This window comes from Pundamilia nyererei, unplaced genomic scaffold, assembly GCF_000239375.1.
Source record: "Pundamilia nyererei isolate P.nyererei 1_Seehausen unplaced genomic scaffold, PunNye1.0 scaffold00192, whole genome shotgun sequence".
Classification (NCBI taxonomy): Eukaryota; Metazoa; Chordata; class Actinopteri; order Cichliformes; family Cichlidae; genus Pundamilia; species Pundamilia nyererei.
In genome coordinates, this window is record NW_005187593.1 from 876,099 (window position 1) to 895,325 (window position 19,227).

The 19,227-nt window shown below is 40.0% G+C and overlaps 1 protein-coding gene across 2 annotated transcripts in view; it reads right to left on the reverse strand.

The window, feature by feature from the left end:
- LOC102195353 (ankyrin repeat and BTB/POZ domain-containing protein BTBD11-A) overlaps positions 1–19,227 on the reverse strand; it is a 236,889-nt gene that overhangs the window by 42,636 nt on the left and 175,026 nt on the right. For both annotated transcript variants that reach the window (XM_005747263.2, XM_005747262.2), the window contains exon 3: positions 5,826–6,033. In XM_005747263.2, coding sequence (XP_005747320.1) covers positions 5,826–6,033 — 208 coding nt within the window. The remainder of the gene's footprint in view (positions 1–5,825; positions 6,034–19,227) is intronic.

Consider the following 19,227-nt stretch of genomic DNA (forward strand, 5'->3'; position numbering starts at 1 on the left):
CGTTAGCAGAATTAAATTTGGATACTTTATATTAATAACACTTATGAAATATTTTCCTAAGTGTCAACAGTCCACTTTTATTTAACCTCCGCTTTTTGTTTTTTTAAGAAAATGAGGGATATGTTTATAATTATGTTATTGTTATATATTTTTGAATATATAAAAACAATATGTGTTACAGAGTGTGCTGGGATGATGTATTCTTGTAGGCCAATCCAGAACTTAGAATTCCCCCAGGTGTCTCAACAAAATCCCAATGGGAAATACTTATTAAAGAAACCAAATTCCTCTCTCATCCCTGCGGGCGATTTATCCTTCTAGCTCGGATCCTCTAACTGTCTCTAACAGATCCTCTGAGAGCTTGAGGGTCCTGTATATTTGCTGTTCCTAGGACTGCGCTCTTCTGGACAGAGATCTTGGATGTTGTTCCTGGGATCTTCTGGAGACACTCGCCTCGCTTGGGAGTCACTTCACCGAGTGCTCTGATTACCACTGGGACCACTATTACCTTCACCCTCCACATCTTCGCTCAGCCCTTGGTACTTTTCCAGCTTCTCGTGTTCCTTCTTCCTGATGTTGCTGACTATAACTTCCAATCACTATGGCTGTCTTCCTTTGCTTGTCCACTATGTCCGGTTGGTTAGCCATCACCACTTTGTCTGTCTGTATCTCGAAGTCCAATCAGATCTTGGCTCGGTCATTCTCGTTCCTATTGTTAGCCACTTCTTCTGTCTGCTGGTGGTAAATACCAGGCAGGGGCCTGTCATTCCATGATGGCTCTTCTCCTTGCTCCTCTTCTTTCTTGGGTTTCTGCAGCCTGAGCACACGGTCAGTTGTGGTTGTAGTTTCCATTCTCTTGTATTTGTTGTCATATCAAGTCTTCTTGTTTCTGTAGATTTTCTTGTGTGTCTTGTTCCAGTCTTTACTTCCCATCTGTCTGATTATCTTCACCTGTGTGGATCACATGCACCTGTGTCTCTATCGCCTCATATTTCTAATCCATAATTACTCCCCAGAGTATATTCATACGTCTCCCTTTGTCAAATCCTACTATTGATTTCCCTGCTTGTGTTCTGTGTTCCCTGGACTCCTGGTTCATGTAACCTTTTGTGATTCAGCCAAAGACTCATTTGTTTCTGCCCACATGTCCTGGTTTGGGTCCTCTCCACTTCAACCTCACAATGATAAATTATTGTAAAAAAGAGATTTGGTTAAAGACTGAACAGACTGGACTGATCTAAAAGACTCTTCTTCTCTTGGCAGCATGTTCCATGTACATCCTACTCATTTCTAATAATTATCCTATCAAGCTTGTAAAGTGGTGCTTTTCTCTACCCTGCATTAGCGAGCAAACAGAATAACCATGGCTAATATATACTTTTTGGAGTGTCTTACTCTCTGAAGTGGGTAATTTGTAGACAATTACAAAAACATTTCTTTCACATGGTTTTCATTAGCGAGCTTTCTCCTTTTTATAGTTATACACCCTTTAATATCCTCTTTATAAACTAAGCTATTCAGGATACTTGAAATCATTAATACTGATCGAGTTATAAGTAATTTTGACTCACCAGATCCCAGTTTACTAATAAAATGCCAAAAACTACTTAAAAATGTGTCTGTGAAGGTTCTCAGTCATCCAGGTCATAGGCCTTTAAACCTATGAGGAAGTCTCAGATGGACATTGGGAAACCTTAAAGCATCAAATTAAACAGGCTGATTTCATGTTACAGTCAGTTAAATTATATTGTAGGTCCATCAGTAAAGGTCTGTTCAGAGCTTTTCTCCCTTATGACCCTCTAGCAACTATAATTTCTTAGAGAAAGAAAATTATTTCCAACACGAGCCCCGTACCCAAGTGAGAGAAACCATCAGTGATGGCTATGCTTGCTGTTTATGCAGGCGTCTGGTAAATCTGCTGTAAGCACATGTTTTATCAAGGCACCAGCTTTCAGATACTGACGTTTTACTACTCAACACTGTGTGTGCATCAGTTTCTCATTCCATAACTCAGTCTTTCCTTGTCTGTACACCAACAGTGTGCCAGGAACTGAACTGCATTAAAAAAAAAGAAGGGTTTTCCTTTCTGCTTAGCATTTGGCTGACCAATGCAACAATGCAGAGCTCCTCCCTTTTCACTGAGCTTTTGGAAGATGTATTTTACATTGCAAGGTTTGAAAAAGAGGAGAGACCAAGTCTGGAATGAAAACACTGCGGGAAATGTTATCCATCGATGCAGACAGTTGGCCTGCAGCAACATACAACAGCCAGAACTGCCAGAGTAAACGTCTGTTCCAAATTACCAAATACATCAAAGCAGCTCTCTCACTACTTTTACTTACCACTAAACTTAAAAATTGAAGTCTTGCAGAAACACTTCTCTTCTTCTAAAGCAAATTTACATCAGGTAAATATTCAAAGCTCAGGTGTAAAAGTCATTGCAGTAATTTTTCACCTCACTGAAGCTCGTCTGAAGTTCCCCCAAAATAACCCAAAAAGATGATCTTATCTCATTTGATCATATTCTGTCTTCCTCTCATCCTGCTGTGTCTTTCAGGCCCTTTTTGACTTGTCTTCAACCTTTCAGTTGAATGCTAAATAGAGAATTTTCTCTCCGGGGGCCTGAACCTGCTGACATGTCACTCAGCCTGACATTCCTAGTGCTCCCCGGGGTCGTCAGGATTGAGTTTCTATCTCTGCAGAGTGGAAGAAAGATGTTTGAATATCTGTCCATCCGTCCATCCAAGAAAAGTCCCCCTGGTTCCCATCAATCTGCTCAAGGCCTAGGGAAGTGTCAGCGCTGAGCAGCACACAGCTTCTTACCAGATCGCTTGTGGTGCGAAAAACTTGTGCGAGGGTCAAGGAACATTTGCACTAACTGGTATAACTGACAGTGGCAATGTGGTTGAAAGGATGAAAATACCTAAATGCCACCAGGAATAGCATTTGCTTCTACACGTAGACAAAAAAATTTCTCTAAAATGATCACATATCAGAGTGTGCTAGGTTTCCTTTAGTTTGTTGCTACCCCACTGGACCTGTCTGGACTAGACTGATGTCATTTTTTGACAAAAGGTACCACCATTAGCTAAGCTATTGTAGTCCATCTTATTAGTTTACTAGTCAACTGTTACTGGTAACACCCTAGTTACACAAGCTTAGAGACTAGTCAGCACCCCCCTGGCAACCACTTGTTGCTAGGTTGCTGGAATTGCTGTCAGATGCTAGGTAGAATTGGTTGCAAAGAGGTATACGATGCAGCAACAAAAATCTCCTTGCAGTTGCTTTGGTCATAGTTTGCATGGAAGTTTCCGACTTGGCTGCAAACACTCACCAACTAAACCAACTACTGTCTAGGTGGTAGTGAAACAGAGAAGGCTCCCTTTCAACTTCCAGGCATAAGCAGTGAAGCAAATCTTTTACTTTAAGAACAAACCTACTGTTGAACTCTTCACAGTTTTACTACCGCCCTGTATGTAGGTGTCTAACATTTCCATACAAGTTGTTGTCTGCCAGCCAACCAAAACAAAGGCACCTGCCATCCCCTGTGACGCCCAATCAGATGGCTGCCCCTCCCTGAGCCTGTTTCTGGCAAAGATTTCTTCCTGTTAAAAGGAAGTTTTTCTTTTCGACTGTCTCTTGCTCATAGGGGGGTTGTTTGATTGTTGGGGTTTTCTCTATAGGTTCTTTACCTGTTGTTGTGAATTGGCACTATGTAAATAAAATTAAATTGAATTAAACTGAACTGTGGCAATCTGCTAAAGGGCAAAGAGAACACAGTTTTTTTTTTGGTACACCAAGCTTTTTGCAACCAATTTCACTGAACAACCCCAAGCAACACACTCCCAATTCAATTTGGGAATGCACCTTTTTCCCTAGTGAATAGAAGTTGCCGGGGGATCACTGACTCGTCTTTAGCCCTGCAGGACTGGAGCCTAAACTTTCCATGTTCTTTTTTCTTTTTAAATTCAAAAGTATGAGACATGTAACATTATAGAAATTCTTTTAGATCCAAATAGTAAAACAACAAAGATGGGAAAAACAGGAAAAGATAAATAAAATAATGTCAAATCAGACTAAACAATGCAAAATAAAAGTACAACTCTTGGTCCTTTAGCTTAAATCTGACCTAAACGGCTTAATAAACTCAATCCATCGTTTACAACAGTATCTGCTTCAAGTTAATTTTCCCATTGCAGATACACCAGTTTCACATCAAACCAGTGTAATGTTGGTGGTTTTAGACAACATTGTTCCCAATAAACTTGCAAATATAGAAACGGATATAGAATCATAAAGATGTTAGAAAAAAGAATAAAGAGCTGGGGAAAGGCCATGACTTTACGTGTTCAGATGATATCCATTCACTTACAGCGGGTAGAATATTCTCTGTATATGACCACAGTTACAAACAACAAAAATACTCCTCAGTCTCTCGTTTTCTTTCCCTCTCCATACACAGAACTGATGAAGCTCCAATTTGCATTTTTAGCAGGTAGATAGCACTGTATTAATCAAGTGCAACAATTGTGCTGTTATGGAATAATTTTGAAATAATAATAGCTATGAATTTTTTTTAAATAGCTCAGCATAGTTAACTGACTGAAGCAGAGGAATAACTATTGCTCATTTTAAGCTCTTTTACTGTGCAAAATTGATCACAAGGCGAGTTCCACTTAAAAGTTTTGACATATTAAGCTTTCTTTTTGCGTTTGTTGCTGACAATCACTGGTTTTCTTGAACCCATAATCAGTTTTTTCCAGGAAATAAACCAGTATATTCTCTGTCTTTGTTCAGATTATCACCAGTCAGTGGTAAATCCTTGTAAACAACTGAGAGCAGAAATAAAAGCCATGTGCTAATCTTGTTATAGCGTAGACAGAGCATTCAAATTCTAAAAAGGAAAGAAAATGGAGGGACAAACCCAAGCCACATTAACTTACCATTTTCCCAGCAAGTTTCTTTAGTGGATTGCCACTTGCACTCTATCCAGCCATCTATTTTCTCAACTGCTTATCCAACTTAAAGTCTCAGGAGAGACTGAAGCCTTATCACAGCTGACACTAGGTGAGAGGCTGGATATAACGTGGACGTGTCTAACACATAGAGACAGACAGCCACTCACACTCACATCCACACCTGTGGACAATTTAGAATCACCAAATCACCTGGCATATTTATAATATGACAAGAAACTGGCCCCATGAGATCTAATACCAACTTTTTAGCTATGAATTTTACTTTAATGAGTTGACTTTGAATAACATGCATAGCACTCAAATGCATGAGTGGTTTAGCTGCTGTGAGGATCTAATTTGGGGAGAAACCAACCCTTAGACCTCAGATTTTATCTGCACCTCCTGAGGTCAGGCCGAGTATTTCTGAGAAGCTCGAGATATATTTATGCATTGCAATCCCAAACTGCTGGTTCGGTAAGGTTAGTCTAGAGCCTTCCCAAGCTCCTTACCTGCCTGCTTCAGCTGTCAGCCCATGTTGCTGACTAAAAGACTCCTGCCCTTTTACATGCACACAGGGAAAGTAAAGTCATTACTGCAGACAGACAGGGTGAGTGGGAGGAGACGTTACTGAAATAATCTCAACGGGCCAGGTTAACAAGTGCAGGATGTTTTGCTTCCAGGACGACATGTTTTGTGCATTATTGCTCATCTTTTAAAAATGCTATCGATTATTCAGTTTTCTCCTGGGATTACAGAATTTAAACTATTAAGCTGAGTCAGCTGGATGGTCTCTTTGAGCTAACCTGAATGTGGTCACAGTACAAAACACCTGATTCCCCGAGTGTCTGAAGCCTCTGTTGGACTCACCTCTCAGTTTGTAAGGTGACTTTGGATGGCTCTACGTTGGGGTTTTCCCACTCCATCTGCGGGCAGTGCATGAAGTAACACAGGGTATAGAGGGCTTCGGGCTCCCAGTGCACTGTGGTGTTGGCCTTCTGGTGGACCGGAGTCCCGTTGCTGGCATTCTTGATGTGCAGCGGCTGGAGGTGGTGCATGGCCCGGGAGACCAAATCACCTGGAGGGAATTTATGAATATATCAGTGGCAGCGTGGTGGGCGATGTAAAAATAACAAACTGTAATTTATCAAGGATGAAATAATAACACTGTGTACTACACTGATAAAAGTCTTACATATCATTCTGAGAGCAAAAACCCATTTCCTACTCCAACCCTCAGACACAAAAGTACTCACAATGACGCACTCCCTCATTCACACACCCTCTGATTCAGCCTACGTGTAGTCATACACATGTGCCCGCACAATCATGAGTGGGGAAATGACTTGACTGCCTTGAAATGAATCTTACAGACATCGGGTCTCTCTCAGTGAAAACACACTCAGACATGTGTGCTCTCACTCTCAGTCTGTCCTCGTTTTATCTGTAGCACTTATTTTTCTCCCATGTTTTCCTGGGTGATGATGCACAGAGTCACAGGGAAGCTGCAGGATCTGTGTCACTGAGCATATGTGTGTGCTAAATTTAAAATGAATGAGTACAGGGTTTTTTAAAACACTGTGAATGCCTTGTTATAAGGAACAGGGTTGAATGAGTGAATGTCAGATTGGTAGATGGGCTCTCGGTTTTGGCTGGACGAAGAGCTACAAGCCTTTTCTATATTTTTAAAATATAGACTTTAAATACATCTACACTTATTAAGTAAACCTAGTGAACTACTCGTTAACGTAAATCTCTGATCAGCCAATCAAAGGTATCTCGTTATGTAGACATAACCAAGACAACCTGATGAGGAAAGGTTATTCAAACTGGGATGTTCCCACACAACCATCTGTAGGGTTTACAGAGAATGGTCCAAAGAAGAAAACATCCAGCGAGCGGCGCTTCTCTGGGTGAAAATGTCTTGTTGATTTCAGGTCAAAGGAAAACGCCCAAACAGTTTCAAGCTGACAGGAAAGCTTGTCACAACCGAGGAACGTTGATGAAGATTCGAGACAAAGCGAGAAATATCAAGTTTCTGTTTTTTAACGCCAACATTTGTTTGATAGCTGCAGACTTTCACCTTCACATACAGAGGCTATTATAACCACGGCTTGTTTTTAAATAACAACACTGATAAACCATTTATGTTCACCAAAGTGTAAATTCTGTCTCATTTGTTGCTCGATGAACAAGCTATCATTAAAGACCTGTGATGCAGACAGGTTTGATGGATGTTTGACGTTCTTACTCCTCTCTCGATCTAGGCTATTCGATTGATTTTATTTTTCTCGAAAGCATGAAAGTATAGTATGCTATAAAATGAGCCTTTAGAGATGAGTCAACAGATTGGTGACTGTTTTTTAAGCCCTTTGTGATGCAAGCTCGAAGGGATTCGTATCTCCTCCTGGAATCAAACTGTGGATATTTGCTTGCTAGGCAAATGTTTAAAACACCACATTATGGAGCCACACGTAATAATAAACTGAAAAACACATGTATCCCCACAGTTAGCTAGCACTGCTGCTGGACTTCAGTTTATCTTGATGTCTCTATTAGTAACATAATGAGAGTTCAACTGTGTTGGCGGTAGCTCACATTATTTTCACAAAAGCCAATACATGACACATATTGAGAATCCAGTCACGGTTTCAGGATCACTGCAGTTTACCCTTTGATGCTTTTATCGGAGGAGTAAAGTGTAAATGAATACCCAAATGTCTTGAATAAAAAAAGGAATGAGAATATTTTGAGAGTAGTTTTTTACTGGCTTGAATGCAGATATATGGTTAATGATGTTCTCTACTTCTGTGTGCACAGCTGTCAGTGGGCACAACACCAGATGTGTTTGAATATCTGCAAATGTGGGCGATAACCAGAGGTCTGCGGGGCTGCAGCCCCAACTCATGTACCATCTTTCTAACGATCCTGAGGAGTTGCGCAAAAAAGCTTACAACTGAACAGCTGTGCGCATTAGAAACCATAACAGCTAGAGAGATTAAGTAAAATACTTTCTTTTTGAGGGCAGCATAGGGTACATTTTATACTAATTTTTTTTCTTCGTCATGAATGCGGTCCGTTCATTTTGGCGTGATCTCTTTCAAGCTGCGTCTGTGCACAGCAGGAACCAGGAGCAAAAGAGAGGCAGAAGAAATTTTACAGTTCTAATAGTTTTGAAGCACTGGAGGAGGTATGAATTTCAAATTCTGAAATTTGTGACGTGTGTTGCAGAAGCAGATATTTAGCACTGACATTTTGGAAGTCATCATTCTCTAATTTAGACGGCGTCGCAGCAGTTTATAGATGAGGTCGTTAGCGATGCATTTAAGAGTAACGATGCAGCTCTGAGAGGGAAAATACTGCAGTGTGAGCCTGAGGGGTTGATTTCTCAGATAAAAAATGATACTCGTATTGATCTAATTACATCTATTTACTCAGTTTACTGGAATACTGGAGGCTTCAGGTTTGTGGAGGAATATGGACGCTGAGGTAAGGTCGATGATGCACGTATATGTGTGAGAATTGGAAGCCCTGAGCTGCAGTATAATAGCAAACACATCGCCTTCTGATCTAGTTTGATTGTTTGTTCCAAAAATATCCAGTCTGAGTAAAGTTGCCCTGTCTTGAAATCTCATTCCTCAGACAGACTGACACGGTGAATCTGAGCCTAAGGTTCTCCATCTGTCAAACTAAAGGCCTCTGACAGAGTTCACAGGCAGCCAGACGAAAACAGAGCGCGCTGCTCACAGCACTGTTTACACTCAGGCCCCGGGGAGCCTCATAGACGGCCGAGAAAGAATTAAACACATCAATGAATAATTGAAAACGAGGCAAACACGCTCAGCTTCCGTGATTGTGTTCAAGTGGAGCGGTGCTATAAATCTCCCGTCTTGAGGTTAGACATGATGAGGTACGGTCATTTCTGAGGCAGCTTCTAAAGGAGCTGAGGAAAAGCTGTAGAAATCACAGTTTGACCTGCTGTCAGGCTGATGAATTTCAGGTTGCTCGATGGGTCAGCAAAACATCAGCCTTATACCACCGGTGGTTTCTTTTAACCATGACCACAATCCCAATCCTGCCAAGATGGACACTTACCAAACCCAGCAACTGAGTATTTTTAAGGAAGCCGCCCAAAGAACGAGAAGAAAAATAAGAAGGCTACTTCTACAGCTACTGCAGCTGTTATTACTACAATTTCAACTCCTATTTTCAAATTTGAATAATCCAGTTTCCAAGTGCTTTGATTCCGCAGGCATTCAGCAGTAATAATCAAAGTGGATTAGGGCCAATGGGAAAAAAAGTGGACATGTCTTTTTTTCTTCTTTTCCAGAATTCGGATTTAAAAAAAAAATTTGATTAAGTTCGGAATTCTGAGAAGAAAAAAAATCAGAATTCTGAGAAAAAGGAATTCTGACTTTAATCTCATAATTCTGACTTTTTTCTCAGCATTCTGGAAAAAATGTGCCAACTTTTTTTTTTCAGTGGCTGTGGATATCGGTAGTTAGCATAACAACAGCAATAGCTGCTGTGACTTCAGACACGCTCACAACAGTATGAGACAAGTTTCACTATCGTATGGGGGCGGCGACACTGAGGACTTGTGAACATTGGAAGTTTTATATGCAAAACTATATATTCAGCCATGTACTTTAAAAGTTACTGCAAGCTTCTATACCTGTTACTTTAAAAAATATAGCCTTTTGAGAACGGATTTTTTTTTTTTGATACACCTTGTAGTGCACAGGTAGTCCAGCTGGGTTTGGTCCAGTTCAGAAATGCTTTTGCAGTCAATGGATGCAGGAATTTTTGTAAGTGTTTTCTACCATTGAATAAATTTTCTACATACTGTGAGGTATGTAGGATGTTCACCCTTGGTAGAGATATGATCTTGGTATTTTATCTACTTATGCCTTTTACGATATATGGATCTATCATGCTGCAGGTGAAACTCTAGAAGAGGCAACACAATTAAGTCCAGTTACTGTTAACATTTTCTCGACTACTCTCCTGGAGCAAGTCTTCCAGTAGGTCAACTCCATGCTGTCAAGGTCAGCCAGCGATCTAGTGATTTGCATATTATAAATCTAAACAACCCAAATAAATCCCAAAGAGTATAAATATTAGAACAGAGGAAAAGTTAATTTCATTAGAAAACAACAGAACTGATGCTCTGGCCGACCTTAGCATGCTGAGTCACTGCCTGACCACCTGATGGTGACCTTATCTTGGTGCCAGTGGCTGGGGGCAGACACATCACCAGTACCTCCCCGCACCCTCCATTATTATTATGGGTCCAGACTGAGCAGTCATACACACTCATATAAAACACGGCATACACAGCACACACAACCACCTGTACACTGATGTTAGTGTTTACACCCGTATGATTGCTCTGTATCCATGTCTTGTCCTATTCTGTGCCCGGTCCTGTGATTCCAAAATAAAATGATACAAAAATAAAACTTAAAAGCTTCATTCTGGAAGATCCAGCTAACAGGTCCAACCAGTGGATGTTATAGGCAACTTGCTTGCCTTAAGGCAACAATTGTTGTGATTTGGCACTGTATAAATAAATAAATTGAATTGGATTTATTACTTTTTCTGGGCTTTTTACCTTCTCTTTGAGCCTTCTTTCTGCCGATTGGTCGCCCCTCACAAACAGACTTCATATTCATTGTGTAATATGAGCATCCACTCTTGCAACATTGTATATATACTGTATGAGAGGGGGAAAGGAATGGCATAACAAGGGCTTATTAAAAATAAACTACATATCTTATAAATAAGCACAAAAAACAGTCATTACTTGCAGCTACACAGAAACTCTAGCATTTTTTCTGAATGTGGTAATCATCAGTATTCAGATGCTGTTTACTGTATATTTGGATCGCAGTAGCGTTAAACTAGAACCTCAAGCAGGCGGAATAAAGTGAGCATAGAAAACCTTTCCACTCCAGGTCCCTAAGCTACTCTCCGTATGTTAACAAAGTGCGACACTGGCCTGAATATTAAGAGGAGAAGTCAGGCATTAATAAACATTAAAAAAGAGAAAACCGAGATGACTGAAGCATGCATTTACATTGGGAAACACTCTGCACAACAGGAAACAATACAGGAGCAGAGAACTGCTAACTCCTTTAACTGGACGCACTCCCCATGTGTTTGTAGAGCTTGCTGAGCAAAAGCAGATCTCTTTGGCCAATCTACATCCATAAATAACAATCCACTTCTCTCTTTTTTTAAAGCCACATTTAACATTAGAGTCAGGCACCATGCAAATACTTAAACCACTGCTGTCCCTCTGAGCAAAACCCAACGCCCGAGTCGATAATCAAGCTTTCTTTGCCTTCATTAATTGTTCCCGTGACTTTGGTTTTGTCAGCAGGACAACATTTGCTCCCATCTCCTTTGCTGTAATTATCTAAGCAACACTCCTATGAGGTTCATGCTTCATCTGATTTGAATTAATCATAAGGGACAGCTTAGTGTCTTTCTTTCTCCGAGCCAAGTCCTTCCCTTTTGGAAGGACTCATTACTGGGCAAAACTTTGTTCCTTATTACCCGTATTAAAAAAGTGACTCTGCATAAAGGAAAAACTTTCTGCTGTAACAACTTGTCACAAAAACTTTAAATTCTGTTATACAAACAACATGTTTCCCCTCAGAGTCCACAGAAACATAAATGTAGCATCATTAAAAGTTTACAACCTTTCTTATTTTGTGCTCTTTGCTCTGTACGAGTAGCTAACACTAAATGGCTAACAGCAAGAATGGTAAAATTCCTATTGTACATGAAAGCAGGTTGACAGTGTTGTACAAACATTAACAATGCAAGACAATACAATGTCTTCTATTTCACTCTAACCCCCCAGCATGTTTTTGTCACAAGTGTCTTCCTCTTAAAAGGGAGTTCTTCCTCACCACCATCACCAAGTGCTTGCTTGCTGGTAACATGGTGTGATCACTATTCCAGATCCACTTATCAGTTTATTAGCCGCTCATTTCATTTAGTTGTGCAGACATGGTCAAGACAACCTGCTGAAAATTAAACCAAGAACCAGAATCAAGAAGAAAGGTTATTTAAGTAACTCTGAACATGGCATCTCTCTCAGTGGTCTGAGCATTTTCAGATACTGTTGGATCGACTGAGATCCCCGCCACACAACCGTCTCTACAGAGAATGGTTTGAACAAGAGAAAATATCCAGTTACCAGCAGTCAGATACCAGAACTGCTTCAAGCTGATCGGAAGGAAACAGTAACTCAACTAACCATTCATTACCACCAAGGTGTGGAAAAGAACATCTCTGAATAACACAGCAGAAAACGACCACCCTGGGCGCCACTCCTGTCATGGTAGGGTCAGATTTTGGTGCAAACAACACGAAAACATGAATCTATCCTGCTTGTATCAATGGTTCAGGCTTCTGTTAGTGTGATGGTGTGGGGGTTATATGACATTTCATCCAATAGAGGTTGGGTTATATCTCAGGATCAGTGAAAGGTTTGAAGTGATGATGCAAAAAAACAATTCATCTAATTGTTCTTGAGACACTCCAGATCATGCTGAGAGAACTGCAAGGCAGAGAGTCCCCACAATCACTTACCTAGTCTCATTAACCAGTATATAACTAAAGCAAGTTTTGGGTTTGACGTTTTCAACCTCAACTTTTGACAGAGAAAAACCTTCATACCTCTCACTCCAGAAAAAAGTTCAAACATACCACACACTCAGCCGGGCTTCTTTATTAAAAACTACAGAATGCCTGCTGGCATCGACGTATAAAGACTCACAAAGTGTAGCTGTTTCTCCTGAATAACACTTGCTACATGTTGACATCTCAACAACACAGCTTTTTTAAATGTCAAATTTATAGGCTGTTTTCTCAGTTTGACATGAGTATGTGGGCCAGATTAAGTTTTCTCTGTCAGGGTTCAGATTGTTTTTAGAGGATATTTCACTTCGAAGTTTTTTCAGCAGGTACAATAAAGCACAATGCAATTATGTTCTTATAACGAGTAGCCACAGGGAATGTGGTTTGAGTTATTGTACTGGGAACAGTCTGTACTTTGATGCAATTTAACTGTGATACATTTATCTTGTGCAATGTACGAGAACAAAACTTTAAAAAGATTTTTTAACTTATTAGTGGAATTCAGATAATTTGCTTCACGAAGTGATTAAATGGTGTTATATTTGGTAAAATAATGCCAATCCTACTCTTGATCCGACTCTGTGGTAATGTCAATATGCTTTTGATTTGAGTTTAATGGGTTCTATTTTTTTTCACGAGGAAATTATTTACATTTATATCACAGAGTCTGAATTCTTCATGAGACTTTAACACGAAGGCAGTGCCAGTGTTGTATTGTGTAATAAATAATCCATTCCTTACTCAGTAGCTATTTTTTAAAATAGAGTGCAAACTTCCCTTTCACACTTTTTTTTTTAAATCTTAGGAGTATACTTCTATGTTTAATGATTAATTTGCGTGAATCTGTCTGTAAGCTGTATTTACACTGTAGCTTATATTTATTATCACACAATCAGAAGGGAGGACATTCATGAATTTCATTATGACCTAAAATCCTATAAACGTTCTTCCTAAACTTTTTTTCCCTTCTCGTTGCAGAATTAGGGAGGATGCAGCAGAAATTATTAATGTGAGTTCTGATAGTATTTTGACTGCAAATACACTAGACAGATATCCTGTAGCTACTCAGCATGGAGGCCCCTCTGGGTAGGAACAAGCTTAAATCCATCAAAAGACCCAAAACTTTTTAATGATAATGAGATGGATGAGATGCATGGCTGCCTTTGGAGTCACTTTATCTTTAAACCGGTTCAAAAACAAGTTGGAAACAGCATACTGAAGTGTTACATCATGTTTTTGTTTTTTATTAATCTTAACATAATCTTTTGAGTTTGGCTGCCAAACATGGATCAGACAGTTTTTTTATCCCATCCCACTTGAGGGAGTGGAGTTGAGGCCCCAAGGTAATGAGTTTGTAGCAGTTACAGGTTAAATCAAGTTAGATAGAAATGAAAAGTTATACACAAAGTGCAGTAACTGGTGTAACATCGTCATTTAAATTATCCATCATAAGACTTATTTACATGGGACTAATATTACCAAGATGCCTCATGTGATTTGGAAATTAGCTCCATACATCTGGATTTTATGCTGCACATTTGGGAAATTTACAGACTTTATTCCCACATGTGGCAAAAAATGCTGACAGGAAAGTCTCTGGGTGCTTGCCACTGATCTGGCATTACACCACAGACTGTCACATTATATCTACTGCGCCTGTTGATAGAGAAAAATGTCAGCTTGAACATTGCTATATATAAGCTTACTCAAAATCCTTATAAAAGAAAGTCTTGGCACTCTGCAGCCATCTTTGTTGCTACATATTTATCATGTCTCTCTCTTACAGTGTCTGTCTTACTCTTTTACTCTTACTCTACACTCCAAACAAATTTCCAGATTCCTAGTGGACTATTACCACAGGACCTCTGTTTTGGCGAAATATGGCAGGTCAGTGGGCACTCCTAAAGGTAAGCCAAACTGTCAAGGCACATCTATTTTCTAGCTGCTCAAAACAGCCTCCGCCACCTAACATGTTGTCAGTTCTTTCGCATGAAAGCACTTTTTACAGCTCATTTGTGCCATCTTCACCTTATCAGACACTTTTACACAGTCTAACACACGGTCCTGCTGCCTCTGATTCAGATCCAGCGTCTCCTTAAATAGATCAAGTTTTTCTCAGAAGGTATTTGCTTTCCAAGTGCCTCTTTAGCTTGCGTGGCACCATGTTCTCTCAACAGGTAACACAAGCAGAGGGCTGTTGACATCTCCTGATGAGTGTAAGCTATAATCCCAGTAGCTATTAGCAATCAGCCACCCTGAAAACCATAAATTTCACACCCGACCCTCAACTATCGCGGTCTGGTACCAAACGACTCATGGACCGGTACCGGTCCATGGCCCGGGGGTTGGGGACCACTGATTAAGATCACAGACAGCAGCCACAATTATCACAAATTACTATAAGTCCCCAGAGAACAATAATCTCATTCAAAAAGGGCTTTGCAGAATCATCAATATGGAGTAGCAGTCATTTAAAATTTTGTGTTTGTCCTCCACTAACTGCTAAAGGAAATATCTGGAGGGGGGTTTAGCTTCTGAAAGATATGATACAATCACCAGCTAGTAGCTAACTTTGTCTTTGTGCTGTCCGATGGTGAGCGGGTATTGTTCTACAGAACTTTGACAGCAGTAACCAAAACAGCAACGCTATGAGCCATGAATTCTGAATGTGTATCACAACAAATAGAAAAGACAAAAAAAAGATGAGCAAACAAGTGTGTAATTGAAGCAGACAAACTGACATGAGCTAACTTCTTATTAAATGTGACCCAAGTTTATAACAGTGAGATGACTGTTGTGCTCCCTAATGGAAGTCTGAGATGGAAGATTCCTTCACCGTCCTCTGACACACTGTCATGGCCTATCGCTCCCCGGGGGCCAAACCGAGAACATTTAATCATCGCTTGGTAATACGACCGGCTCAGAGCTCTCCCTGTGGGGCACATTAGCAATTCCATGGCACCTATTAATCACTGTTGATTACAGGACATGCCGTCATTAACAGAGAACTAGCAGATACTTTTACCAGCAGAGCTCAAGTGGAAATTTATCACCAGCAGACACATTTAATATGAGTTACGTGAAGAAAGGTCATAGCAGTCCGTATTTGAATAGACAGGGGATTGGTGGACACATGGAGTGCATATATTAATGTTCTCAGCTTGCCGGTTTAATAAAACAAAGTCACAGGTTTTTAGTAGCTTGGCTAGGATGTGATCAGAAGCTGGGTAGCCATCTGGAGGAAAGAAAAAAAATACCTGCTGAGCCTATGGACCTGTGAACCCATGATGAGCCAAATAGGAGTGAAACAAAAGGATAAAGACATATCCAAATGTGTTATTTCTGCAAGCTCCACAGAGGGGAATAGAGTGTGGTTAGTCACAAGGGGAGCACTGATCCATCTTCTAATCTATCTTTTTATAAACTGAACTCATTGTGAAATGAGACTGTTTGTGTTGATGAATAAATTGCAACATGGAGAAGCAGCGGGGCACTAACTGGAAAGCTGGGACAGAGGGAATAAAAAAAAAAAAGAGAAAACAAATGAAGTGCCTCGCTGCGAATGCTACACAATGATTCATTCATTTTGAAGCACCAGGCATCAGTACAGCACTTGATATATTACAGATTTTATGCTTCCTTGAATTGATGCAAAAAAAAAAAATATACTGACCAAAGCAGTGAGCATAAAAATGGTACATATTATAAAGCAGCTTTTGTAGAAGTACAAAATGTGCTGGCACACAAAAAGCTACATATCAGCATCCAACTAATGGCTATTAAATGAGAATGATTTGGAGCTATGGAGCTAAAACTGAATCAAACAGCTAGGTGATTACAAAAGCACATCTTATGATGAACATACAGTGTCAGCACCAAACTCTGCCACAAGCTGTATATGAAAAGTATAAATTTGGCCACTATAGAAAGTATGAACAGTGACCGTATGAACAGTGACCGTATGTACTATGACGTCTTGTTTTGAAACCTTGGGATGAACATTTCTGCTATCCATGCGTCACGGTGAAGAAAAGTAAGGTTGTGCATTATCACAGCTTCCTCTGTTGCTGGTATCCTTTCGATGTGGATGAGCACAATTCGACTCTAAGCCCCTCCCAATTGACTGTGCTCTTTACCCTATCACCTACTGAGAGCCCAGTTCACCTTTCAAGTCATTGAACTGGTTCTTTCTGGCATGTTTGTGGTGTTGATTCCTTTTAGAGCTTTTTAATGTGATTTTCTCCCCGATATGACATCTTGCTGTGCGGTACAGGCCATCTAATAAGTTCATATTGCTAACAAACCTCACTAATGTGGTCACTTTTGATGCCACTAAATTAAAACGAGAGCTGAAAATGCTAAAATTGAGGCAATGGATGATAATACAATTGCCATCTTGTAAATACAGTCTATCCACCAGAACATAACAATAGCAATGCAACAAAAAGAAACCTTAAATAAATGTGAAAAAAATTGTGAGCTCATTCTTATTTCCCAGTATGCACAGTGAAAATGGAGGGTGTTACATTTTAAAGGATTTGCCACACAGTAGAGTTCAAGCCCACGTCTTTTACCCATAGGATACAGACTTGTGTTCCTCTGCACCACATCAGCAAGTCCACAGAACCACAAGCAGCAGCCTGTCTGCCCAAAGCAGTACATTACATATCATCCAACCCACAGTTTGTGGTTCAGACATGACTGTAAAATCATCCCCCCTCAAAGCAAAAAATCAATTCATGTAATTTCGGATGTTTCTCCAGTGTTTAGGAGTCTTACATACACTGCAAATTCACTGACAGACTACACAAAACTTACCTAATGTGCAGTTTCTATTCAGTCACTGCACCAAAACGACTTTATATCTGGAGGCAAACACTTTAAAAGAACACTTGAAGGCAGCAGCAGCATGACACCATCTGTTTTACTGCAGGATCCGGTGAGGATGGGGTTGGAAGGACGGATATAGTGAAATATTTAGTTGTGAATTACAATGATTACCCGTTTTTAACAATAGTAAAGTTTGATTTCTAGTGTTTTTGTCAAATGTCCATTTTTGAAGCCCTGGAGGACATTTTGACTAAAAATGAAGAGTGTCTTATGATGCAAGATGCTGCAAAATATTATGAAATCTCTGTTTAGGAAGGTCAAGTGCTTGCCGCTGCACTGTTTCTGTATCTAATAGCACTGGTGCACAGAGACCAACATGATTACTTCTTTCTGTCCATTAAGGCATGAACAGAAGCCCCAGTCTGCTGCAGGCAACTGTCCACTTCTGGACTGATGAGTGAGATCCAAAGCAAAGAAACGCCAACACAAAATCCCCATACGCACACACTAAAAAAGACTACAGCTCCCAGTTATCCCAAGAATAAATCTGTTCATTAACAACTATAAGAAAATCAGGGAAAGTGGTACAAGACAATGACTTATGTCACTCTGAAGGGATCTCTGAAACCAGCTTAATTCTGCCTCATCATCTTATCTTAGTTCTCCCAGATACTTCCAGTCTGTGGAAATGGAGCAGTACATTACACATAGCATCTCTCACTCCCTATTGTCATCATCTTTCCAACTCACAGGAGGGGACTTCTAAATGGATGCCACTTTATTTTTTCTAATGGCTCTTTTAGGGACTTTAATGGCTCTTCTGTGAAGATCTGCAAAAGCACTACTGCAGACTGCGGCACTGTGTAATAAATAACTTTCTTATGTCTTTATTATGCACTGTGTCGAATGAGCTTAAATAGTTCTGCACCATTCATATTTCAGCTGAGGGCTTATTTTTGTTCCTTTTTTTTTTTTTTTTTTTAAGTGCTTGACAATTACAGTACAGCTGGAAAAGACTTGTGCAGCTGTTCACCAAAGCACAGCAGCAAATCAAATCAAAAGTACATTTGTGTTTATGTGCACTGCAGCAACAGTTAATGTGATGAAGAGAAAATTGTGTGGGCAATGTAAATAAGCACTGGTAACAAAGAGAAATACATACTGTATATTTAACAAGACAACGATAATACTGCGAGGCTGCACTTAATCACAGTGATGCTGGGGGAAATGACAAGGTGAAACGGCAAAAGGTTGTGTTGGAGGGAACGCGAGGAGATGCCCACAGTAGTCATTAACGTTTATTCTTTGGCTATGATGGCTATTTTTAAGTGATTTCATATTAGAATACTGACAGAAACCCACAGTCGTGCAAATGCTACCAGCATTAACTTTCTTATAAATTACTTAATAGATTATAAAGGTTCTAAAGAATGCAACAAACTGAAAGTAAAGTTTATGGGTAAGGCCTTAGTAGAGACCTGCTGCTATTGAGGTTCAAACAGGATAAGAAAAGTTACATTTCAAAATGAAAACATATTCCTATCTGTTTTCCTTTTCTAAAACCACTGTCAAGAAAAGCCAAGAAGCAGGGGTGTCAAACTCATTTGAAATGGTGGGCCTCCTCCCTCAGACAGATTCAACCTCACCACCATGAAGAACGCTTCGGGAAATACAGGGAGTGCAGAATTATTAGGCAAATGAGTATTTTGTCCACATCATCCTCTTCATGCATGTTGTCCTACTCCAAGCTGTATAGGCTCGAAAGCCTACTACCAATTAAGCATATTAG